The sequence below is a fragment of the Bufo gargarizans genome, chromosome 11, assembly GCF_014858855.1.
Source record: "Bufo gargarizans isolate SCDJY-AF-19 chromosome 11, ASM1485885v1, whole genome shotgun sequence".
Classification (NCBI taxonomy): domain Eukaryota; kingdom Metazoa; phylum Chordata; class Amphibia; order Anura; family Bufonidae; genus Bufo; species Bufo gargarizans.
Genome location: NC_058090.1, coordinates 31,842,813 through 31,868,676, shown reverse-complemented (window position 1 = coordinate 31,868,676; position 25,864 = coordinate 31,842,813). Strand labels below are relative to the sequence as shown.

At 44.4% G+C, this 25,864-nt stretch overlaps 1 protein-coding gene across 2 annotated transcripts in view; it reads right to left on the bottom strand.

The window, feature by feature from the left end:
* Positions 1-14,286: 14,286 nt before the first annotated feature.
* LOC122921874 (coiled-coil domain-containing protein 170-like) overlaps positions 14,287-25,864 on the bottom strand; it is a 51,794-nt gene continuing 40,216 nt past the window's right edge. For both annotated transcript variants that reach the window (XM_044272166.1, XM_044272167.1), the window contains 6 exons: positions 25,323-25,640; positions 23,460-23,660; positions 19,836-20,009; positions 17,963-18,202; positions 15,092-15,328; positions 14,287-14,652 (listed from right to left, as the gene is read on the bottom strand). In XM_044272166.1, the coding sequence (XP_044128101.1) occupies positions 14,434-14,652; positions 15,092-15,328; positions 17,963-18,202; positions 19,836-20,009; positions 23,460-23,660; positions 25,323-25,640 (1,389 nt within the window). In that variant the 3' untranslated portion in view covers positions 14,287-14,433. The remainder of the gene's footprint in view (positions 14,653-15,091; positions 15,329-17,962; positions 18,203-19,835; positions 20,010-23,459; positions 23,661-25,322; positions 25,641-25,864) is intronic.

Here is a 25,864-nt window from a genome sequence, read left to right as displayed (position 1 = left end):
GGACACCTCTCATCGGGAGGCAGCTGTGTCCTTCCACAAACCTGGACTGAATAATCAGAGTGGGGAACTAACCCTTTGGCCCCCTGCACACGGCCGTGTTTCACAGCCGTGTGCGAGCCGTGGAACCGCGGCCTGGATTCCTCCTGAGAGCAGGAGCGCACGGCGTCACTGGTTGCTATGACGCCGTGCGCTCCCTGCTGCCGCCGCAATACAGTAATACACTGGTATGATCTATACCAGTGTATTACTGTATTGCGGCGGCAGCAGGGAGCGCACGGCGTCATAGCAACCAGTGACGCCGTGCGCTCCTGCTCTCAGGAGGGATCCAGGCCGCGGTTCCACGGCCCGCACACGGCTGTGAAACACGGCCGTGTGCAGGGGGCCTTTCCCTGCCCAAATCACAGCCCCAGCAAAGTGGAGGAGATTGTAAGAAATGTCGCCCACGTACTGCACGGAAATTGTGCAGCATAAGGGCGCATGCACACAAACAGAATTTCTTTCCGCGTCCGTTCTGTTTTTCTTGCGGACCGTATGCGTAACCATTCACTTCAATAGGTCTGCCAAAAAACAGAAGTTTCTCCATGTGCATTACGTTTCCGTATGTCCGTTCCGCAAAACAATAAAACATGTCCTATTACAGTCTTTTCACACGTCCGTAGTGTATTGCGGATCCGCAATACACCCGGCCGGCACCCCAATAAAAATGCCTATTCTTGCCCACAATTGCGGACAAGAATCGGATATGTTCTATTTTCTTCCGGAGCTGCGGACTGGAAGATCAGGGGCGCCGCTCCGGAAATGCGGATGCGGAGAGCACATAGTGTGCTCTCCGCATCCATTCCGTCCCCATAGAGAATGAATGGGTCCGCACCCATTCCGCAAAATTGCGGAACGGATGCGGACCCATTTGCAGACGTGTGAATGGAGCCTTTTTGTTTGTATTACGGACAAGGATAGTACTGTTCTATTAGGAGCCAGCTGTTCCGTTCCGCAAAATACGAAACGCACATGGATGTCATCCGTACTTTTTGCAGATCCATTTTTTGCGGACAGCAAAATACATACAGTTGTGTGCATGAGCCCTAAATCGAACTGCGGTGCAGACTTGAAATCTACAATGTTGTTTTATACAGTGAATCCCCAACGTGGATTTCACCCTTTGTAAGGGCCCGTGGTCCGAAATGCACGGGCACCGACCGTGTGGCCGCCGTTTGCAGATGTGGACCATTCACTTGAATGGGTCCACGATCTGCAAGATTCAGTCGTCCGCACCAGAAAATAATAGGACATGTTCTATTTTTTGGCGGTGCGGAGGCGTGGACTGATATCCCATGCAAGCGTTCCGTAGTGCTTCCGTGGGCTTCTGCCCCATGCCTCCGCCCCACACCGCTCTGTATCTTGCAGATTGCGGACAGACGGGCGCAGGTGGCCGGTGCCTGTATATTGTGTACCCGCTGTTTGCAGGCTGCAATACGGGCATGGGCCGCACACGTCCGTGTAAATGAGCCCTAATACAGAGGATAGATTCACACCTCTGTTTAAGGCCTCGTGCACACGACTGTGGGGCCACAATGCCCATGTTGCGGACCCCAAACTGCAGGCACTGGCCGTATGCACTCCGCATAACAGTGTGGACCCATTGACTTCAATGGGGCACATTTACTAAGGGATTTGCAACTCTTTTAGGAGTAAAATAGTAGCAAGTCACCAGTTCTGTCCGGCTGTGCGACAAAATTTTGTCGCAGAGCTGGTTTAACGTTGTGTCCGCCAGTTGGGCATGACAGGGGCATGTCAGGGGACTCCAGCCCCGGAAAATGTACTAACATTTGCGTCTGGAAGCATGTCAATTATGTTTGCGGTTTTAGCTGCGGATTTCCCCCTTTTCAATAAAGGGTGAGATCTGCGGCAAAACTACATCTGATCCGCACAAAAAAAAGCTGTTAGGCCTCATGCACACAACCGTTTTTGTGGTCCGCATCGGGTGCGGACCTTTTTACTTCAATGGGGCCACAAAAGATGCGGACAGCACTCGTGTGCTGTCCGCATCCGTTGCACCGTTCCGTGGCCCCGCAGAAAAAAATATAGCATGTCCTATTCTTGTCCGTTATGCGGACAAGAATAGGCATTTCTACAATGGACCGCCAGTTACGTTCCACAAATCGCGGAAGGCACACGGGCGGATTCTGTTTTCTGCGGATCCGCGGTTTGCGGACCGCAAAAAAGGTACGGTCGTGTGCATGAGGCCTTAGGGTGGGTTCATACTAGCATTAGGGATTCCGTTATAACACGGTTATTACGGAAAATAACAGAATGCCCAGACAGAATGTAAAATAGAAGCCGTTAAAAGGCATTCCGATTGCTCTCCGTCCTAATAGAAGTCTATGGGAAAGCACAATGGATCCGTCTGGGTCCCGTTATGCAAGATGGAAAACAAAGTCCTGTCGACAGGACTTTGTTTTCCGTCTTGCATAACGGGACCCAGGCGGATCCGTTTTGATTCCCATAGACTTCCATGAGGACGGAGAGCAAACGGAATGCCTTTTAAAGACTTCCGTTTTGCATTCCGTCATAATACAAGTCTATGGGCAGAAGAACGGATCCGTCCTTCCGTCTTATGGATTCCGTTATAAACATGTTATAACGGAAAGCCATAACGGAATCCCTAACGCTAGTGTGAACCCACCCTTAGACATTGCAGATTTTGGTATGGAAATCCATTAGATCAGTGGGGGTCCTACAACCGATCACGAAAATGAAGGCCCAGTTACCCCTGCCGCCCCGCTTAAAAAATGACCGGAAAGGCCGGTCGCACTTGCACATTCATTTCTATGGGAGTTCCGGAGATAGGTGAGCGCTGTACTCTGCTCTCTCCGGAACTCCCATAGAAATGAGTGGAGCATATGCGACCAGCCGCTCCGGTCATTTCAGGGGAGCTGCAGGGGGTACGGGGCCCCCGTTCTCGAGATCGGCGGGGTCCTAGTGGTAGGACCCCCACTGATCTAATAGTCCTGTGGATAGGGGATAACTTGTAACAACCAGAATACCCCTTTAAGTATGCATCATGCTCCTGGCACTATTATAATAGAAGTGGTGTAAACTGCAGCAGTAAAATCTGCAACATAATCTGCATCGGCTACATGTTGCGTATTTTGCTGTGCGTTGCAAAGGGTGAAATCTGTAGTGGAAATCTGTAGCATAAATTGACATTCTGCAGATTTACGATCCACAATTCCACAGTATTAGTATTATATTAGCACTGCGGTCAGAACCCTGTATCTCTGTGTTATGCATCTTCTGAGTAGTCCACTGTCTATGAATGTTCCACTCTTGCTAAACAACCTTCATGAACCTACATGACGCACATCTGTACGACTTCTCCATAGTACATTATATTTATTCATCTCTGCCGGGCACACAGTAATTATATACTTTGCTCAGTCTAGGATGGATGCATGTGGGAGGAAGCAAAGTGCTCAGAATGAAGTGATCTCTCTTGGATCAACCGGTTGGTGCTTTTTATTAACAACATCGTGTAGTTACGCAACCAACGTACCTTTTGTTTGTAAAAGATATTAGACCCCGGTCTATGAAGTTTTCAAATATCTTCTCTAAGACCAGCAGTCTCCAGCTTGCGGTTCTCCAGCAAAACTACAACGCCCAGCATTCTCTGCAGTATAACGATCAGCATATTTTGTCATCTTTTAAGATGGACCTCAAAGGGTGAAAAAGCTGTATTTTCTGGCTGCTCCTCTGCATATTTACCGGGTTCTGGCTGGCTCTCCGCTGGTTCCAATTATAGTGAATGGGGTCGGACGAAATTCCGGCACCGCATGGTTGCACCTGTCAGTGACGGATCCGGCAGGTTGTACCCAGCTGGAACAGCCTGCCGGATATGCTTAAATGCAGATGTGAAGCAGGCCTCAGATGTTAGATCAGACTTCCATATGAAACTCCCAAATCACACACCTGGGATTAGATCCCCATATTACACCTCAGATCAGACCCCCATATCAGACCTCAGATCAGACCCCCATATCCGACATCAAATCAGATCCCCATATCAGACCTCAGATCAGACCCCCATATCAGACATCAGAACAGACCCCCGTATCAGACCTCAGATCAGACCCCATATCAGACCTCAGAACAGACCCCCATATCAGGACCTCAGAACAGACCCCCATCAGAACTCACATCAGATATCAAATAAATACAGTACATCCACTTACCTTTTTTCCACATCTGGCGGTCTCTTCTGTACTCACCATTTGCTGGTTTTCACACCTTAGATTAGATCCACATATTACACCTCAGATCAGTCCCCCATATCAGACATCAGATCAAATTCCTATATCAGACATCAAATCAGATCCTCATATCAGACCCCCATATCAGACCTCAGATCAGACCCCCATATCAGACCTCAGATCAGACCCCCATATCAGACCTAAGATAAGACCCCCATATCAGACCTCAGATCAGACCCCCATATCAGATCCCGATATCAGACCTCAGAATAGACCCCCATCAGAACTCACATCAGATATCAAATAAATACAGTACATTCACTTACCTTTTTTCCAGATCTGGCAGTCTCTTCTGTACCATTTGCTGGTTTTCACACCTTAGATTAGATCCCCATATTACACCTCAGATCAGACCCCCATATCAGACATCAGATCAAATTCCCATAACAGACATCAAATCAGACCCCCATATCAGACATCAGATCAGACCCCATATAAAACCTTAGAACAGACCCCCATATCAGGACCTCAGATCAGACCCCCATATCAAACCTTAGAACAGACCCCCATATCAGGACCACAGATCAGACACCCATATCAGGACCTTAGAACAGACCCCCATCAGAACTCACATCAGATATCAAATAAATACAGTACATTCACTTACCCTTTTTCCCAGATCTGGCGGTCTCTTCTGTACTCACCATTTGCTGGTTTTCACACCTTAGATTAAATCCCCATATTACACCTCAGATCAGACCCCCATATCAGACATCAGATCAAATTCCCATATCAGACATCAAATCAAATCCCCATATCAGACCTCAGATCAGACCCCCATATCAGACCTCAGGTCAGACCCCCATATTAGACATCAGAACAGACCCCAGTATCAGACCCCCATATCAGACCTCAGATCAGACCCCCATATCAAACATTAGAACAGACCCCCATATCAGGACCTCAGATCAGACCCCCATATCAGGACCTCAGAACAGACCCCCATCAGAACTCAGATCTCAAATAAATACAGTACATTCACTTACCTTTTTTCCAGATCTGGCAGTCTCTTCTGTACTCACCATTTGCTGGTTTTCTCCACGCCTGCGCTGCCCTGTGACCTGATGTCGTACAGCGTCAGGTCATAGTGCACACACTACATACTAAGGGCTCATGCACACGAACGTATTTTCTTTCCGTGTACGTTCAGTTTTTTTTGCGGACCAAATGTGGAACCATTCACTTTAATGAGTAAAAAAAAAAACGGAAGTTACTCCGTGTGTATTCCGTTTCCGTATGTCCGTATTTCCGTTCCGCAAAAAAATAGAAAATGCACACGGATGTCATCGTTTTTTTTTTTTGCAGATTCGTTTTTTGCAGACTGCAAAATACATACGTTCGTGTGCATGTGCCCTAACACTGTATGCAGTCAGGATAACGCCCAGCGGAAGACCAGGGAGTGGCGATTACAGCCAGCACTATCAGTTTCTGGCGTAACTATAGGGGTCGCAGCGGTCGTGGTTTGCGACCAGACCCCTAAGCCATTGGTACTGTACTTTTCCCTTTATAAGATGCAGTGCATCTTATAAAGGGAATACTAGCGAGCGCTTCCATAATGGAAGCGCTCACTAGTCCGCAGGAGGAGGGGGAGAGAAGCGCTGTGAGCGCTGTACAGTACTTACCCCTCCTCCTGCTCGCTCTTCTCAGGCTGCTGTGTCCTGGCGGCCTGCAGCATCAGGACGTACAAAGCGCACTCTGACCTGACGCTGCAGGAGGTCAGGTGACTGCAGCGCGGGCCCCGAGAAGAGAAGACAGCCGGGACAAGGAGAGTGGCGGCAGGAGAGGTAAGTTACTTTATTATTTTACAGTGTGATCTGAGGTCTGATATGGAGGTCTCACTGGGGGTCTGGAGAGGTCTCACTGGGGGTCTGGAGAGGTCTAATGGGGGTCTGGAGTGGTCTATGGGGGGTCTGGAGGTCTGACTGGGGGGTCTGGAGAGGTTTGACTGGGGGTCCTACTGGGGTCTGGAGGTCTAATGGGGGTCTGATTGGGGGTATGGGGGTCTAGTGGGAGTCTGGAGGTCTAGAGGTCTGATATGGGGGTCTGGAGGTCTAATGGGGGTCTTATATGGGGGTCTGAAGGTCTAATGGGGTCTTATCTGAGGTCTAAAACTGGGGTCTTATATGGGGTCTGACATAGAGGTCTAAAGGGGGTTTGGTCTGAGATGGGGGGGATCTCATTTAGGGTTTTATATGGGGGTCTGATCTGAAAGGAAGGGGGGGATTTTATTGTACTAGCGCACAATATAAAGGGGTGTTTTTGTAATGACGCACCATCTGTGTGGTACCAGTATTTTCAGGGGGACTGTTTCTGCAGGAAAGTATTGGGGAGCACAGTGGGCACAGTATTGGGGGTGGCAGGATGGGGTGTTGAGAAGGTGAAGAGGAGGATGGAAAAGTAGTAAAGTAAGATGTCTATTTGTTAAACTGCAGAAACAAGGAGCGGCTGAAAGAAGTCACTATGGCGGTCTGGTCTGAGAGGAGAAGAAGAGGAAAGAGAATATCTATATCAGAGAAGAGAAGTCACTGGATGTAAGAGGTACATATGTGGCGCTGTATTACCCTGTATGTTCTGTAGCGTTGTATGTAATATTTTCCAAGTATGTCTTTAAAGGGGTTGACCGCTTTTTTTTTTTGTATGAGCGCTGCCTTCTCTGCTCTGTTTACCTGCTCATCACTGCAAATGCTACGACGAGCAGGTGAACAGAACAGAGAAAGCAGCTCTCATATGAGCGCTGCCCTCTCTTCAAATAGCTGATCGTTGGGGGTGCCGGAGGACCCCGGCTGATCTGATATTGATGACCTATCCGGAGGAGAGGTCATCAGTAGTAAAAAGAGGACAACCCCTTTAACAGTAGGACCGCAGAAAAGCTAGGTGCACCAGCGCTGAGTGAAGGGGGGGTGGGGGGCCCCAAGCTGAACTCTTGCAACAGGGCCCATGAGCCTTTAGCTACGCCTCTGCTATCAGTGCTTCACTCACCGTGCCTCCTGCATACTAGTGAGTGCTTTTATAATATAAGTGCTCACTAGTATTCGCTTTGTAACATGCACTAGTGCGAAAAATGCCTTAGGCTGGGTTCACACGGGCGTCACGTTTTGGCTCAGGATGCGTCTCGGGTGAATTGCGGCAAACCCACGCAAGTAGGTATACAATTGCAGTCAGTTTTGACTGTGATTGCGTTCCGTTGTTCAGTTTTTATTGCGCTGGTGCAATGCGTTTTGCACGCGCATGATAAAACACTGAATGTGGTACCCAGACCCGAACTTCTTCACTGAAGTTCAGGTTTGAGTTCAAGGTTGTGTAGATGTAATTATTATACAGAATGCTTAGTAAAAGGTCAATTGAGGGTTAAAAAATAAATTAACTCACCTTCTCCAATTGATCGCGTAGCTGCCGGTCTCCTGTTCTTTCTTCAGGACCTGTCAAAGGACCTGTGGTGACGTCCTTCTGTCTTCATATTTGCTGTGCACAGGAAAAGGACCTGTGGTGACGTCACTATGCTCATCACATGGTCCATCACATGATCTATCACCATGGTAAACGATCATGTGATGGACCATGTGATGAGCGTAGTGACGTCATCAAAGGTCCTATTCCTCAAAGAAGAAGACAGAAGGAGATGCCGGGCTGCGCAATCAAGTGGATTAAGGTGAGTTAAATTCTTTTTTATTTTTTTTTAACCCCTCCAGCCCTATTGTACTATGCATTCTGTATTAAGAATGCTAATATTTTCCCCTATAACCATGTTATAAGGGAAAATAATACAATTTACACAACCCCGATCCAAAACCCGAACTTCTGTGAAGAAGTTCGGGTTTGGGTACCAAACATGGAGATTTTTCTCATGCGCGTGCAAAACACATTACAATGTTTTGCACTCGCACGAAAAAATTTCCCTATTTTCCCGCAACGCACCCGCATCTTATCCGGGCCAAAAACATGACGCCCGTGTGAAAGAGGCCTTATGCACTTGTTTTTCCTTGCTGTTTATGTTCATATTTGGGTATGTATTATCTACTCTATGTTCATATAATGGTCATGAGCTAATAATATGTTTTTGAAAACCTAATAAAAATAGTATGAACAAAAAAATGCAATGCAACGTAGTGCATTTCCTAATGCACTATAGAATGTAATATAGCATCTGAATGCTTAAAAAATATTAATAATAAAAATGTCCAAAATAAATCTCATGTCTAACTTCTCAAGCAATTTTTGGAAAACCTAATGAAAACAGCATGAACAAAAAAAATGCAATGGAATGTAACATGGCACCTGACTGCGTAAAAAAAAAAAAGCTAAAAATGTCCAAAATCCATCCTATGTCTAGCTTCTCAAGCAATTTTTAATCACTCCAGTGTGTCTAAAATTAAAAGGGAAACAACTTTGCAAATGGACTTGATAAAAAAAATTCCCTACAACATTTATACAGCTCTTAGGCAGATGTGTCTCCATGGTAACAGACTACAAACAAACTCATAGTCACACCCTTCCTTCAATCCTGCACTTCTTTTTAACGGCTTCTTTACACGACCGCATGTATTTTGCAGTCTGCAAAAAACAGATCCGCAAAAAATACAGATGATGTATTTTGCGGAACGGAACAGCTGGCCTCTAATGGAACAGTCCTATCCTTGTCCGTAATGCGGACAATAATAGGACATGTTCTATTTTTTGGCGGAACGGAAATACAGACATACGGAAACGGAATGCACACGGAGTACCTTCCGGTTTTTTTTTGCGGACCCATTGAAATGAATGGTTCCGTATACGGTGCGCAAAAAAAACGGACACGGAAGGAAAATACGTTTGTGTGCATGAGCCCTAATATTCATTCGGCAGGCTAGTTACAAATAGGGGACAGGTGTCGTGGCGAGCATGACTGGAGGTTCAGACTACACAGAGTTTATTGTCTGTTACCATGGAGACATACATCTACAGGAACTGTAGACATACAAGGGGCCTATTTGCAAAATTGCATAAGATTGTTGGTAATGTGGTAATTGCAATTTTGACATTTTTTCCTCTGGATGTATATGAGGTACAATATTGGAGAACCAGGCATGAAAAGAACCAACATTAGATACACATACGAAAGTTTGTAAACCAAGCATGACAGCCCCCAAAAAAGGTTGTCCTTTTGCAAATCAACGATATATCTGCAAACGGGTTTTACAATGAGAATTCAAGAGGCCAAATACATATCAAATTGCGACTCTGCTCATATAAATTTGATCATGTTAACAAGAAAATGACAGTTGTCCACTTTTGCAGGGCAGAAATGGAGCCTCCATCTTACAGGATCACACATTTCCTCGAAAATTGAATATCATCCCGAGTAATTGAGAGTCTTTTATGAGCTGCCATCTTTTCTTCATATTTTTGTGTAGTTGATGCCATTTTTTGTGATATTTTTGCCTAATAATCTTTTGCGTGGTCAGGATAAAATATCACCATTACAGCTAGAACATTTTCTTGTCAGAGGCGATCAATTTAGCAAATCAGATGAATTACAGCATTACATCAGCAAATCATTGCTAACCACTTAAAAAAATATAAGAAAAAGAAATATATCCTTTCAAGTTTTTTTCCCCTAGAACTTTTCTATGATCATACTAAATCGGCCAGTATAATGTGTGCAGCTGGATTCTCAAAGTGTTGTAGAAATGTATCTCCTGGTGTCTAAAAAAAAATCCCCAAAACTTTTTTTTTTATTGTTGCCATTGCCTCACCCCCTCCTTAGTTTTTTTTTTTTTGGGCTACTTTTAATTTGAAAAGTAAAAAAATAAATAAAAATCAATACAGAAGAAAACATATTGAAAAGTCAATTGAACAAAGTAATATAGGGGCAGGTGTATAGCCCGATTTCACGTGGCACCAATAAGCAGGGGGTGTATCCATGAAGAGCAGGGTCCCATTACTATGGTAGAAGTAAACTGCAAAAGGGTAAAAAAAATATGCTTTTATGTGATATATGCATTTATGGTATGTATGGCATGGAAGGAGTTAATAGGCTAGGTAAAAGTACAGTGCCTAGACAGTGAAGTGAGCAGATGCTCTGGATAGTGAACCTGCCAAAGAAGCAAGCAAATATATGGAGGAAAAGTGGATAAAGCGACAAAGAAAACATTGAAAAGCATTCCACTGTAGAAATGAGGTGCATATAGAAGCTCTGTGGAGCTAAACTGCCTAAAGAGACTTACAAACTCCATAGCAGACATTGGTCAGTAGGTGAAAGGCTTCCGGCTCCCTGACCAACTTAAAGGCAGAATCCGGATGTGCCCACTACACTACATTCCAACAGTGGAAATCTGTACTACTGTAATGTAACTGAGTACAGCAACCTCTGCACTGACTTATACTGTTTAATACGGTGTAACTGCATTTTATGTTTGCTGTGATATATGTCCTGTTCATGTGGAAAGGGTTAATGAATACTGAGAGACTTTTGGGACTTTCTAGCTAATAATGATAAGCTGGTAATTTTCCACAGCTACCATAAGGTTTAAAGAAGAGCATGTTTTGGGGAAAAAATACATACTTGTTTACCACCAAAACCAGACAGACTGACCTTTTAAATACCAGGTGTTGCTATGTTATCATGTCTGAAAACCTGCTTTTGTCTGGGAAAACTCCAGTGTCATTGCCACTGAGTATCATTGAAGCTCTAATGCGAGTCTATGAGAGACCAGAAGAGTAACATTGTATTTGTTTGTGCTGAGTTTCTCCACTCCACCACTCCCACTAGAAGGTTCTAGTTCAGCTAGAAAATGTACCGTATATAAAGAAGGCAGTCAGAGCCCCTAGTGTTTTGCAGTTAGAGATCAGTGCTTAGAAGAAGAGACTCTACCAGACTATATGAGTCACCAAAAGTATACGCTGAGATGGGGATGCTGAACCACAGACCATGAGTCACCAACCTTGTGACCAAGGAGCCAGCCGGACTACTGAGCCACAGACTATGGGCCTCCAGCCTTTGGCTGGGTTACCGGCCTTATGAGCGAGAAGGACAGCTAGCTTAGGCCTTTCATCAGCATCAAACCCTTCTTCTGCCAGAGAGGAGACTGGAGAAGCCAGCCCTATGCCTCACCTGGATTGTTTTGCATCTGAATTCCTCCAGTGAAGAAGCACACTGGTTCACTGCAGACTCTGACTCTCTAGACTTATTTACCATTGGAGTGTACCACAGCTTACCTCCCTTCCAGAGAGCAGCAACACATGGTAACACCTTGATGGTGTGAGGAGGACCCAGTGTAGCATTGGTGCCAACCAAAACCTGGCCACTGCACACAAGGTTTGTCTTTGCACCTGTTAACTGCACTCCCACATTTATGGTGGATGAAGGACGAACTAGGGAGGGGAAGGAGGGGGTCTCCTCTCGGATGGCAGGCACAAAGAGTGCTGCTTGGTCATTTATAATTTTCTGTTTGCAGTGTTCTGTCAAGCAGCCATATTTTTTTGGCTACTTTCACATCTGCGTTTTCCTTTCCGGTATTGGGCTCTGTCATAGGATTTCAAAACCGGAGGAAAACGCTTCCGTTTTGTCTTCATTCATTGTCAATAGGGACAAAACTGAACTGATTGGAATGAAGTGCATCAGAATGCATTTCGTTCCATTTGGTTGCGTTCCCATACCGGACAGAAATCCACTGCAAGCAGCCTTTTTGTGTGCGTCATGGGATACTGATCAAGACTGATCCGGCATGAAACACAATGTAAGTCAATAGGCGCCGGATTTCTTTCATCTTGGTCATTTTAGAGATAATACAACCAGATCCGTTCAGAACGGATGCAGATGGTTGTATTATCACAATGGAAGCATTTTGCTGATCCCTGCCGGATCTGCCAAAAACACGGATGTGAAAGCAGCCTTACACAGCATGAAAAAAGGCCATTTGGTCAGGTATAATAAAAGGACTTTGCTTTGTTTTTTTTGTTTTTGTTTTTTATTATTAAGGCATTGATTGATATAGAAACAACAGTAATTATATTATATATAAAATAATATAAATTATTACACAATTAACAACAAAGTTCAGACACACGGGTATATTTGAACATTAATAATTGATATATATTTCATGACAGTTCAGTGTTGGCGGGCAATGGAAAGCAGCCATTGTGAATGCTGGACCATTCATGAAGGCTACTGTTCTGTGTTATTAGCCATTATAGGCAGGGAGAGGCTGATTATGATATGGGTTACTGGGATTGCACTGATATTTAGAGGAACAGAATCCCCAAAAACATAAAAACGTATTAATAAAATCTTCAGTTTTGAGAATTACTGAAAGAGAGGAACACCACAAAACTGAATATCCAGAAAAAGCTAGAAGAGAATTGTTTAATAGGGAATACAGGTAGTTAAAAGAAAAGGCATGTTAGGCTACTTTCACACTTGCGGCAGAGTGATCCGGCAAACAGTTCCGTCGCCGGAACTGCCTGCTGGATCCGGCAATCTGTATGCAAACGGACAGCATTTGTAGACAGATCCGGATGCGGATCAGTCTCACAAATGCATTCCAAAAACTGATCCGTCTGTCCGTTTGTCATACGTTTCTATTTTTTTTTCACATTTTTAAAGGTCTGTGCTTGCGCAGACCGGAAGGACGGATCCGACATTGCGGTATTTTTTAATGCCGGATCCGGAACTAATACATTTCAATGTAAATTAATGCAGATCTGACATTCTGGCACGTGTTCCGGAATTTTGGACGGAGATAATCTCCGTCCTGAAAAGTCAAAAAGACTGAACTGAAGACATCCTGATGCCCCCTGAACGGATTACTCCCCATTCAGAATGCATGGGGATAAAACTGATCAGTTCTTTTCCGGTATTGAGCCCCTAGGACGGAAATCAGTGCCGGAAAAGAAAAACGCTAGTGTGAAAGTACCCTTAGGAGAGCTGATGGGTTTGCTTTAGGGGGATGTTACACTAATGGCGCATTTACACATACCGAGGAGCAGCAGATTCTCAGTAAAGAAGCGTTCCTACCCGGCAATCGGCTGCTCATTAGGTGGAGGTGAAGAGCTGTATTACATGCAGCGATCACCTCCACAGTATGAGGATGAGCGATGGCTGCTGCAGTCACTCGTCCCCATTTAATATTATTACTCCTGAGGAGCAGAGTGCAGTTTAGACAGCAAAATCTGCTGTCTGAGAACGATGACTGAGTTGTCCGCACCTCTGATCATTGCACCCGATGATCATGTGTTTTGTTCGTTCATCGGGTGATCGGCAGCACCTTTAGACGGCTGATTATCAGGAACGAGCGTTCGTAGGAACTTTCATTCTCAATATTCATCCCAAATATCAGGCCGTGTAAATCCACCTTAAGCCCGCTTTCACATGGTCAATGTTTGATCAGTGATTGTGAGCCCAAACCAGGTGCGGGTCAAAAACACAGAACCTGAAGCAGATCTTTCCATTACACCTTATGTCTGTGTAGCCTCCACTCCTGGTTTTGGCTCACAATCACTGATGGAAATCACTGACCAAACACTGACTGTGTGAAAGCGGCCTAAGTGTGTGTTTTTTTTTTTTAAAACATCCAAAAACAACAGCCTTTTTCACTGCGTTATAATAGCATTTTTAACACTTTTTTATGGCATCTTCTGCAAGCCGTGTGTTTTTATTTTCACAGGAAAGTATGTACCCCTCTGATGTAACAAAAACATGACACCCAGAGCACACTCTGGTTAGAAAAATAAAAATTGACCCATAAGCCCACCACTAAAAAACCCTCCATCTGGAGGTGGTGTTTTTTGATCACCTATGGTCATTAGTATCTAACTGGTGGGGGTTCGACACGCAGGTCCCCAGCTGATCAGCTGTTTGAGAACACATTGGCACTTGCAGTAGCGCCACGTCCTTCTCTCAGCTCACCCTAGACCATGTGACCGATGAAAGTGAAGTCACGTGGCCTAAGGAAATCTGTGAGAAGGCCACCTTGTTGCTGAGAGCACCAGTGCCTTCTCAAACAGCTGACTGGAGGTGGTCCTGGGTGTTGGACCCCCACCGATCAGACACTGATGACCTATCCAGAGGTCATCAGTTAAAAAAAATCTCAGAAATCGCTTTTTTCGCTATAGCAATCCATACTGAACATGTGCTTGACCCATTATGTTAGTATCTGGGGTTCATGTGCTGCACTGTGTATTCTTGTTCGCCAATCCCTGTGCGAAACCCATAAGGCAACTTGGATCTATCCGTTTTGGTGTTATCGATCGGTCCATGTGTCCGTAAAACCCGCTTAAGTTGGTCGAAGATTTCATGATCTGGAACGGCCAGGGTGTTAATATTAAATCCCATCATTCTGGTGATGGTCTCTCTGAAGTCGACAAGCTGCAGAATAGAATAGAGAAAAAAAGGCGTCTTTAATGCTCTTCTTTCCAGGCATCTGCCGGCTGGGACATCATTTTCAGGGAGGGAGAATCTTCTCCCTTACATTTACCACCTTTATAATTAAAGCTTTTCTAAAAACTCTTCACAGTTACTCAATCTACCACCCAAAAACACCTCCTAATTGCATTTTGGGGGATTGGTTAAAAAAAATGTCTTGTTATATTCCTTATCAAGGCAAATGTAAGACCCCTTCTTCCAAAAAAGACGTATCACAAGATCTACGGGACAAAAACCTTCTTTATTCCCAGGTATTGTATAAAGTCTCTTAAAGTTCTCGAGTGCCTGCAAGTTACAACTCCCCCCGAAAAAACTATTTAATGAGCGATTTTAAGAGTTGCTAAAAAGATACTAATGATTCACTTTAATATACGAAGTGTACCTGTTTTTCTCTCCTTGCTACCTCCTCGAGGGCTCTCTTGGCTGTGTGCAGCTCATTAGTGACTGCTTCCACCACCTGCTGACACCTCACTTTCTCCCCCACAGACTCGTGTTCGGTGTAGTCCAGCTCTGTTTTCAAGCTCACTACCTTTTTAGCAGCTTTCTCCTTAATTTTCTCGAGCTTTTCTAAAGACTTACTGAGAAGTTCTATGGTTTTCTTCTGTTGGTTGACTATCTCCTTAAAAGAGAAGAGAACAAGTTACCGAATGAGATAAGCAGAGTGCTTCATGACTACGTTTCTTCTGTAAAACTTGTAATTTACATGATAGATTAACGAGTAGGTTATCGCTATAAAATGTATTGCATTTTACTATATGTATACTATGCAAGGAACTCATTCAATCTCTTGTATCCTTAGAATTAGAATTAAGAAGTATCTGTCACGTATGGTAGGGACCGTCGCCAAGTTGTAGGCCGCCATTTAGGGCAGATCATGCAATTAGCTGGGGACAGTGGTGAGGTGGAGTGCAGCCTTGAACGCCACCGCACCACTGTCCCCACCTACTTGCATGATCTGCCCTAAATGGCAACCTACAACTTGGCGACAGTCCCTAACTTGATTAAGTAGAGGGGCTTAAACCTAGTGGGGTTAAAAAATTGTCAGATAGAAAGAGGTCAAAACCAAACAGGCAAAGCCAGGATTGGATCAGAACCCAAACTCCAAGACAAAATCCGGCCCGAGTCCAAAACAGAGAGATATGTCAGAACCAACACAGGATACAAATACACAGTAAAAAAAAAAAAAAAAAAAGACAGGGTCAGTGCCAGGAGATAATGTCACAGAAATATTCAGCAGTCAGGAGCAAACTCAGAGACAATCCAAAAGTCAGAATACCAAGAATCCAAACAATAGTACAATACATGCTACTGAGGCTAAGAAGACCAATCACAGGCAACTGTGGTCAGCAGCTGCCTGTTTAAATCTCCCACTGACAGGACGCATGTGATGCCCGCACCGAGCCCGATTGGTCCGGATAAACTGTCAGCGGGGCTGGTTGCCACAGCAATGGAGCGACCGGGGCTGCACCACAACAGAGAGGCCGGGCTTGCCGCCACAGCACGAACAGGTACGTGACAGTATCTCAAAATGTTTTGAAGGTCTAAAACCTCCATAGCATGTTGTCCTACCATTTATGGATTAGCTAAACACCACAACCACACCAAGTGTCAATGTCCAACCACCATCCAAAGGTTCCATCCTGGGTTTGCCAACACTCTGCATCTCCTGAGGTCTGCAGCACTTTACTTTCAGAGAGGGAAGAATGTGACACACTTGGACTGGGTTCACATTTGAGTTGTCATTTCCTTTTTTCTGGAGCAGAAAACCAAAAATTTCCTGATGCCAAGGGTGCTCAACAGACCCCATCAACGTATAATGAGAATCATCCCTTTCCACATCGTATTCGTTTTAAAAAAAATATGACAGAACCTGCAATGAAGCTTACGAAGATATTTTTAGGAGCTTTCTTTGTCACCAGTGTCACGCTGGGGTTTCTTGGACCCACTATAGGAACTGATTTTGAGGTTCACCCTATATCTATATAATATCTAATGGGTTATATGTGAATTGCCCCAAAAGAGATAGACCTTAGGGACACGTGACTGGTCCGAGGTCATCTCTAAACAGGTTTTCTTCTGCTGGATCCTGGAGGCCCAATATTGTGTGTCTGGGACCTCCAGATGATCCTCTGGTGGGCCAGTAAAACCATCTATGATTCCTTCCACCCAATGTTAGAATCTGGAGTCAGTGTTTGGGGGAGGCAAGACAAGGTTTAGACTACTTTACCTCTTTGCTGGTTCTTACTCTGCCCCTAAAACTGTGTGTTTATATATAATTCACAGTCATCAACCATAAATTGGATTTTAAAGGGGTTGTGCAGTGCTAAAATATTGATCAGATCGGCGGGGGGGTCCGATTCCCGGCATCTCCGCAGTTCAGCTGGTGACGTACAGGTAATTTTAAAGTGGAAAGAGTGCCCGCAGGTGCCACTGCCTCTTCAAACAGCTGATTGGTGCAGTGGGGGTGCCGGGTTTCAGAACCCTGCTGATCTGATATAGATGACCAATCCTAAGGATAGGCCATCAATATTTTGGCACTGCACAATCTTTTTTCAAAGGATTATTTTAGTTGAAAAGCAAGGCTTCCTGATATTTTTAATAAAAAAGTGATATGGAATGGTTTACCTGGTTGATGTAAGCACATATCTAATCTAAGCTGTAGAAAAAGGAATAAAATCCCTGCTGGTTTGGTCCTGATCAGGAAGCTATTTTTGGATTTATTTTCTGATGTCATAAACAGACAGGAAATGTAAGCGGATTTGTCCAGGTGCAGAGCAACTAGCTTGTACAGTCAGGAGACTAAGGCGCAGACCACTGGCAACAAACCATACCAGTACAGTTTGGTATTAGGGTATTTTGTCAAAAGCTATAATATCTGATAACTATCTGAATATTATACGTGATCACATATATGAGGAGGGACCATACATAGGAGTAATGGTCCTAAATGAGGTCCTACATCAGGGATGCTCAACCTGCGGCCCTCCAGCCGTTGCAAAACTATAACTCCCAGCGTGCCCTAATAGTTGCAAGTTATTCAGGCATGCTGGGAGTTGTAGTTTTGCAAAAGCTGGAGGGCTGCAGGTTGGGCATGCCTGTCCTATATGGATAGGGAGCTATGCAGGTATAAAAAAAACTCAGGTCTAGCTTCCAACTTCAATTCACTGATTTTCTTTTACCTAACATGCTATAAAGATTAAGGGAAGAAGCAATGCATAATTCCTCACTAAACTCTCTAAAGTGGCGCCTTCACCTTTAGATCGTTCATATCGACAAGCTGAGCCTTCAAGTTTTGATTAGCAATTTTCATGTCGCTGAGCTGTCCCTGGAGTCTCTCGACCTTCTTCTGCAATTTTTGGGCTGTCATAGTTGTTGAATTTTCGGCATTTAGGAAGGTTTGATGCTCTTTTTCTCTTTCGTGCTGTTTGATTTTCTTCTCCAGTTGTTCGATTTGAGAAGATTTTAACTCTAGATTTTCCCTTTGGGAATTCACCTGCAAAGAAATATTCCTTTGGTTAGTTAGAGAAGCAGCTGAGGGGGTCAGTGAAGACAAAGGGCATGACGATTGGAGAACCTTCAATGAGGATCTCGGTTGGAGGCAGAAGACTAGTAAGTGGAGCTGATAAACACTAAAGTGCGCCATAGATGGGAGATTCCAAAAATGAAGCACAGGGGCAGAGTGAGAACTTAACGTGGCCCTGGAAAAATACCTAAAAGTGTCCCTGGAAAAAAAAAACAAAGTGGCCCCATTTTGCAGGTAGGTCCAAATTGACAGAAGGCAGGGCAACACGAGTAGGCACAGCCAGCTATAGCATAGTGCAGAACAAAATACTGCCCCAGCGCAACCAAATACTACAGTGCAGCATAAAATACTGCCGCCCATGCTACAGTATGAAACTGTATCATCGTCCTGAGGACGGCAATACAATTGAATTTGGGAGGGCACCTGCGACCATAAGTACCTGATGCTCCTACATTAATTAATGCTGAGAGCATCAGGTCTCTGGCCATGAGGAGGGCTCAAGCAGGCCCTTGGGCATCGACTCACTGGAAAATTTCACTGAAGGGTCTATGGCCAGTCCGTCCCTGATGAAGCACATAAAAAATATAAAACAATATATAGAACCTATAGTAAAGGACCTGTTTCTTGAAGCTGCTCATGTGACAATAGAACTTTGGCTCCTACCACAACCTCACCAGATCAGCATAGTCATAACTGAGTTTTTGACTGTTGTTTTTTCATGGTGATGTCCTACGTCCTTGCATTCCTTAGGATAGGTCATCAGTAGTGGAAAGAGGACAACCCTTTTAACAGTAGGACTGGGGGGGGGGGGGGCAATTCAATATTTGCCCCTGCTTGTAACACCCAAATGATAACACCCATCTGTACCTTCATTCCTGACTACAGGCAATTCAGGAATGATAGAGGATCTAGTAGGAATAATCGAGGGATAGCACAACAGAAGAATAGATGCCTCAGAATTGTTATTACATAGGGAATGCAAGTAATTAGTAAAACAGACATGTCAGGAGAGGGGACGGGTCCTTTTGAACTGTCCTACTGCATTATTAGGAGCCTGGGGTGTCTGACATAGAGGTTAATGTCGGTTTCCAATAGCAAACAGCAGAACGGTGAATGTGGCTCTGAGGTATAATACCAGCTAGAAATCAACATCAGTATATTATAAGCAATGTAAAGCGTTTGTGCAAAGTTACACTATATTTTATGTACATTTGTCTTACATGTAAACTGGCGTGGATGCCCTTTAATTACCCCCCAGGGGAAACAAATATGTTGGTGTAGGAACTGTAGTCAGTAGGTACAACATGTCAGATGGGTACCAGCATAGCTATGTACACCTCTATATGTTTCCAATTTTACAGAAAGGCGAAAATTAAATTCTGCCACATGAATGGAGGCATTCTCTTGTAGAAGCGATAGCACCAAATGGCGGCACGTGGAGTCCGTAATAGTATAAATATAACTATGGCAGATAACAGCGACGTATTCACACTCCACATTAGTTTAGGTCTGACAACACTGGGATCATTACAGAACCCAGGATCATTAGTTGGGGAAAGGAACTATCTCCATGTCTATGGCCGGCATCAAATTTCCTCATTACCTTCTTCTGGAGATTGTAGATAAGAGTTTTATTTTCGCTCAGAAATTCTTTATCCCTCTTACAGATTTCATCAGCTCTGTTCAGTAACATGTCGTACTGTGATACAAGGCTCTCAGATGAAATGTCTTGGCTTATTTTCATCTTCTCGGCCAGCTGCAGTAAGAACTTCTTGAGCTTTGAAAAAGCAGAGGAAGAACATACAAATGTTAACATGATAGCACTTCTGAGATCAGCCCTGGAGAAACGCGCCTGAATGTAAGACAAATGAAAATCCCATCTTAGTTTTTTCCATTATTTTACAGTTTATATCATATTGTGATGAGTTTTGGAATTTAAAGGGCATCTGTCAGCAGTTTTGTACCTATGACACTGGCTGACCTGTTATATGTGCACTTGGCAGCTGAAGGCATCTGTGTTGGTCCCATGTCCATATGTGCCCGCATTGCTGAGAAAAAGGATGTTTTAATATATGCAAATGAGGATCTAGGAGCAACAGGGGCGTCACCGTTACACCTAGAGGCCCTGCTCTCTCTGCACTTTGATTGACAGGGCCAGGCATGATCACATTTTCACTGCCTAGCCTTGACAATCAAAGTGCAGAGGGAGCGGTAGTTGCAGAGAGAGCAGAGCCTCTAGGAGTAATGACAACGCCCTCATTGCTCCTAGAGGCTCATTTGCATATATTAAATCATAATTTTTCTCAGCAATGCGGGCACATATGAACATGGGACAAACACAGATGTCTTCAGATGCCAAATAGACATGTAACAGGTTAGCCAGTGTCATAGGTACAAATCTGCCCATTAAATACTGGTGTCCTATCCCCAGGATAGGTCATCAATATCTAATCGGTGGTCGGGGGCCTGACTCCCTGAACCCCTGCCGATAACCTGCTTGAAGAGGCCTCTTCTTAGGTCGGTGACGTCATGTTCATCTGTCATATGGCCTTTCTACAGTATCTGTCAACTTTTCCTGATTCTTCATTTCTATCTCCATGCTGCCGCTGTGATCCATAGTTTACAACCCGAACTTCCAGGTTGTGGGTGTAGATCAGCAGCAGCCACAACACTTCCAGAAACGTAAACGCCCACTACACCCTTCCTTGGGCCAAAAACTCTGCCCACTACACCCTCCATGATCCCTTTGGAGGAATCCCACAAAGCCTCGGTATGACTAGCAGCGTACTCCGTCGACCCTGCTTGTGGATGAAGATCACATGGGTCGGACATCACGACCATTCGGGTGAGGATTCTGAAAGAGGGTGATCATGGGATGCCTGGTAATGACATCAGAGGAAATCCAGTCTCCACAGAGGGTACTGTCACGAGACCACTCTATCCCCGGAGTGAGACAGAAAAAACTGCGCAAGTACATTACTAAGTTGCAAGGCTTAGCAGGAAAAGCAAAGCAAAAGGGAAAATAGTAAAAATAATATAATAAAAATACAAACAGAGTTTTAGTGTATAGTTCAAGTAGAGCCCCACATCACGGGGTAGTGCAGGACACATATTTCAGCAGCATTTTAAGCGTATCGGAATAGTATAGTTATTACATAACCTCTTACATAAGAGGGGTTTATAAAAACCTATCTTCTTAAGTGTTATGCTATCTCAAAATCCCCGGCATCTACAGAGATATTCGGAAGCTGGTGTCAACCAGACAACTAATCTTGAAAAATGATACAGGCTATGACAGGGAAATAGGTTTTATACCATCTTGTAGTAAAAGGGTCAGAATCAGAGGATCTAAGAATTAGTTTGTGTACTTTAAAAATGTTCCACATATTTAAAGGGATATTCCAGGACAGACTTTATTTTTTAAATTATTATCCACCCCCTTCCCTGCCAGAACTGTGAAGGAAAACATACTTACCTGCTCCATGCTACTATTCCTGTATCTGTAGGTCACTATTGTCTTCACTGCGCTTTAGTCCCTGTACGTAAAATTACGACATGGACTGTGTCACACGCATCACTGCAGCCAATAACTGGCCTCAGTGGTGGTCTCCTCCCAGCATCACGTGACCAAAGTGATCCTCCTAGATCAGGGGTCAGCCAACATCGGCACTCCAGCTGCCGTGAAACTACAACTCCCAACATGCACACTTACTAAGCTGTTCTTGTAGCTCCCATAGAAATCAGTTAAAGGGGTCGTCTCACTTCAGCAAATTACATTTATCCTGTAGAGAAAGTGAATACAAGGCAATTACTAATGTATTGTGACTGTTCATATTGCCTCCTTTGCTGGCTGGATTAATTTTTCCATCACACTATGCACTGCTTGTTTCCATGGTTACGACCACCCTGCAATCCAGCAGCGGTGGCTGTGCTTGTACACTATAGGAAAAGGATCCGGCCTCTTTTGGGGCTAGGACCTTGGAAGAGCCCATCGGCCAGTGCATTTCCCTGTAGTGTGCAAGCACGACCACCACTGATGGATTGCAAGGTGGTCATAACCATAAAAGCAAGCAGTGTAAAATGTGATGGAAAAATGAATCCAGCCAGCAAAGGAGGCAATATGGACAATCACAATACATTAGTAAGTGCCTTGTATTAACTTTCTCTACATCAGGCAAGCTCAACCTGCGGCCCTCCAGCTGTTGCGAAACTACAACTCCCAGCATGCCTTAACAGCCTACAGCTATCAGCCTACAGCAGGGCAGGGTGGGAGTTGTAGTTTTACAACAGCTGGAGGGCCGCAGGTTGAGCATCCCTGCTCTACATGATAAATGCCACTTGCTGAAGTGAGACGATCCCTTTAAGCATTCTGGGAAATGTGGTTGCAAAACAGCTGGAGTGCTGGAGGTTGCTGATCCTTGTCCTAAACTATTTTCTGTATGTGTACATCTGCATCTGCACAGCGCATTGAATTTCACTGGTTTACTTGTTTATTAAAGGGGTTATCTGACTATTTGTAAATGATGATGTATCCTCTGGTTAGGTCATCAGCATCTTATTAGTGGGGGTCCGACACCTGGGATCCCCGAGGATCAGCTTTTTGACAAGGCAGTGACGCTCCTGTGAGTGATGCAGCCTTCTCGCTGCTTAGCCGAGGCCAGTGACCACACGTGCTGCCAGTGTCAGTCTGTGCGGGGGACCCCCCCCCCCCCCAAACTGGTGACACCGAGTTGGACCTTTACTGCAGACTACCGGCAATTCATTCATAAACTTAGTAGGAATAATAGAGAAACAGCACAATATACAGTGATATGAAAAGATGCTGCAGAATTGTTATTACATGGAGAATACAAGCAGTCACTAAAACAGACATGTCAGGAGAGGGGACAGCTCCACTTTAAAACCCTTGAAAACAAAAGGATTGGGCAAGCTGCTGTGGGGAAGAGATAAGATGCCCCGAAACATTAAATATCCATAAAAGAATCAGTATGCATTAAGCACGGCAGCTGCAAAGCTCCAAGGTGAGGATTATGGCAATGGCCTCCAACAGCAGCTGTGTTTCACCTGTGACCCTCCAGCTTATATACAACTACAACTCCCAGCATTAATCGAGAGCCTTTCAGTGCATGCAGGGAAGTGAGGTTTCATTTCACAACAGATGGAGGTCTACAGGATGCACACCATCGTCTGGAGTTTAATGTCCATGTTACTTATATACTATACATACCCTTTTCCTCTCCATGTTGAAGCCGTCTTTGATCATCTCCTCTGAGACAAGCTTGCCCTTCAGATGTTTCATGGAGTTCTGGTGTTCTTGCAGTAGTTCCTCGGCTTTGTACGACTTGGCCATAGACTCGTGATACAGGTCCAGTTGTTTCTCTATCTGTTTATTGAGCTTCTCAATCTTCTGCCGCAGGTCCTCACAGGTCTATGTGCAAAAAGGACGAGAGTTCAGCTACTGCTACATATTACACAAATGGTGTCCATATAGTTACTACGACTCCCAGCATGCTCCATTCATTTCAATGGAGTTCCGAGAACAGCCAAGCAAGTGTGCATCTTGGGAGTTGTAGTTTTACCCCAGCTGGAGTGCCGGAGGTTAGCCCTCACAGGTGTAGTATATCATTGATGAGCCCTGCTGCTAAAATTTCAGCCCCGTCTACAGGTTATTAAGGCGGGAAGGAAGAGGGAAGAGAGAAAGACATAGCAGTAGTATCAGACTACACACCTGTAGTCTGTCACCACGGAGACACATAGGCCTCAGAAGCTGAATACACAGCAGTATGATATTTGTATTTAAGACTATTGTGAATATTTCATTGTAGATGGATTGAAGCAACAAAATCTATCTTCCGTAGTCACATAAATGTTGTAGCCTCTTTCTCTAAATCATCCCTTTCTAAAATACTACTCTTCCTCCACAGTAATGGTTACACCCAACCTCCAGTAAGGAGCCCATGGGTTCCATACTGTCCTTCGCCCAACGCTAAGCATGTGGTATCATTTGGCCAGGGCTCCTCCACATGTATTGTGCTTCTTTATATACTGTTTTGGACAATGCCTACTCATTAGAAGGGTCCCTGTATTGTAAGGGTTTTTTTAAGTACTGATTGGTTCTGTCCCCTTTTTGTCTCCTTTATATTACTTTTAGTATTCTGTGTAAGACTATTCTTTGTAATGTAGTACCCATCTCCCATTGTGCTGATAAGGCTACATTCCTGAGTGATCTCAGATACATGCGTGATGCACAGTGGACGTGGGGCTGATGGGAATAACTGTGGTTTGCACTGACAATTAGGGGGGACTCCACTTGGAACGTCATCCTAGGTAGGATGTAAGTATTGATTTACCCTATCTCTTATATACCCTGGGGTGTCGGTCATGTTATAACGTGGTAGACTGCCATGTGTTATAGCATGGCCGACCGGAGTCCTACCCTATATTGCATATTTAGGCTAGTGATGTTTTTTTTTTTAACTTTTTATTATTCTGTATGTGATTTGTTTGTCTGCGTTATCTTATATTTAATCACACTTAGTAAATATATTTATTCACACAAATATTTTACAGTCCCTTTATAATAAACTGATCATAAAGTGGTCCCCTGCTGGGAACAACAGTGATGATCTCTAATCTCGGGGGATATTTTACAGTAAGCATTCAGTTTCAAAGGATAAATAAAGCATTAAATCCTGCCCATTCAAATCAGTGCTTTGTGTGTGTGTAATGCAAGACAGGACAGGTCGTCCAGAGCAAAGGCCGCTCTTTGCAGCTGCTCTCGGCTTTGGCCAAGAGACGACGATCCTGAACAGGGGACGCCCTCGGTTCACCTCTAAAGCTCCACTAGCATCTGGATTTTTATGAGAGTATTATTTCCTCCACAATGTGGATTCAGTTGGGGACAGAGACGAAGAAATAGTAAAATGCTTTACGACACTTGCAAGGTATCCTGTAAAAGTCAGACTGATACAGTTATCTGAAGGCAGACAGACCATTTTATGGTGAAGCCCATCATTCCTCCAGTCACGTTTCATTAGGTTTCTAGTATGTGATATTTTTTATATACTCCAGACTTGTGAATATCACTCACGGATTTCCAAGTTTGTTCGCTGCTGCAGAGTTCTTGGATCCTCTCCTTAACAGCTTCCTCTGTTCTAGGTACAGTTGTAAATCCATTACTCAGGATTGTGGCCAGCTGACCTATGAAGCTCTGGTGCAGGCTGTGAGATGCCTTAGCCCCGTAATCTGAGGTACGCAGAGTCCTCTCCAGATCATTTATTTTCTTCTCCTTTTCCATCAGCTCCTGACGAAAACTGCCCCATTCTTTATGGTTGTCCTTCAGCTTCTCCTGCAGAATTTCCTTTTCTCGCTCGATGTTCTTCCTGGCTAAAACAGCCTCTTCTCTCTCCTATTTACATTACAAATGGGAAAAAAACTGAAACTATTATATGAAATAATCTATAAATGTTTCTGTATCTGTATTCTGCAGCCAGAAATTTTACAGCCTAACATATTTAAAGGACATCTGTCAGCAGATTTGTACCCATGAAACTGGCTGACCTGTTGGCAGCTGAAGGCATCTGTGTTGGTCCCGTGTTCATATGTGCCCGCATTGCTGAGAAAAATTATGTT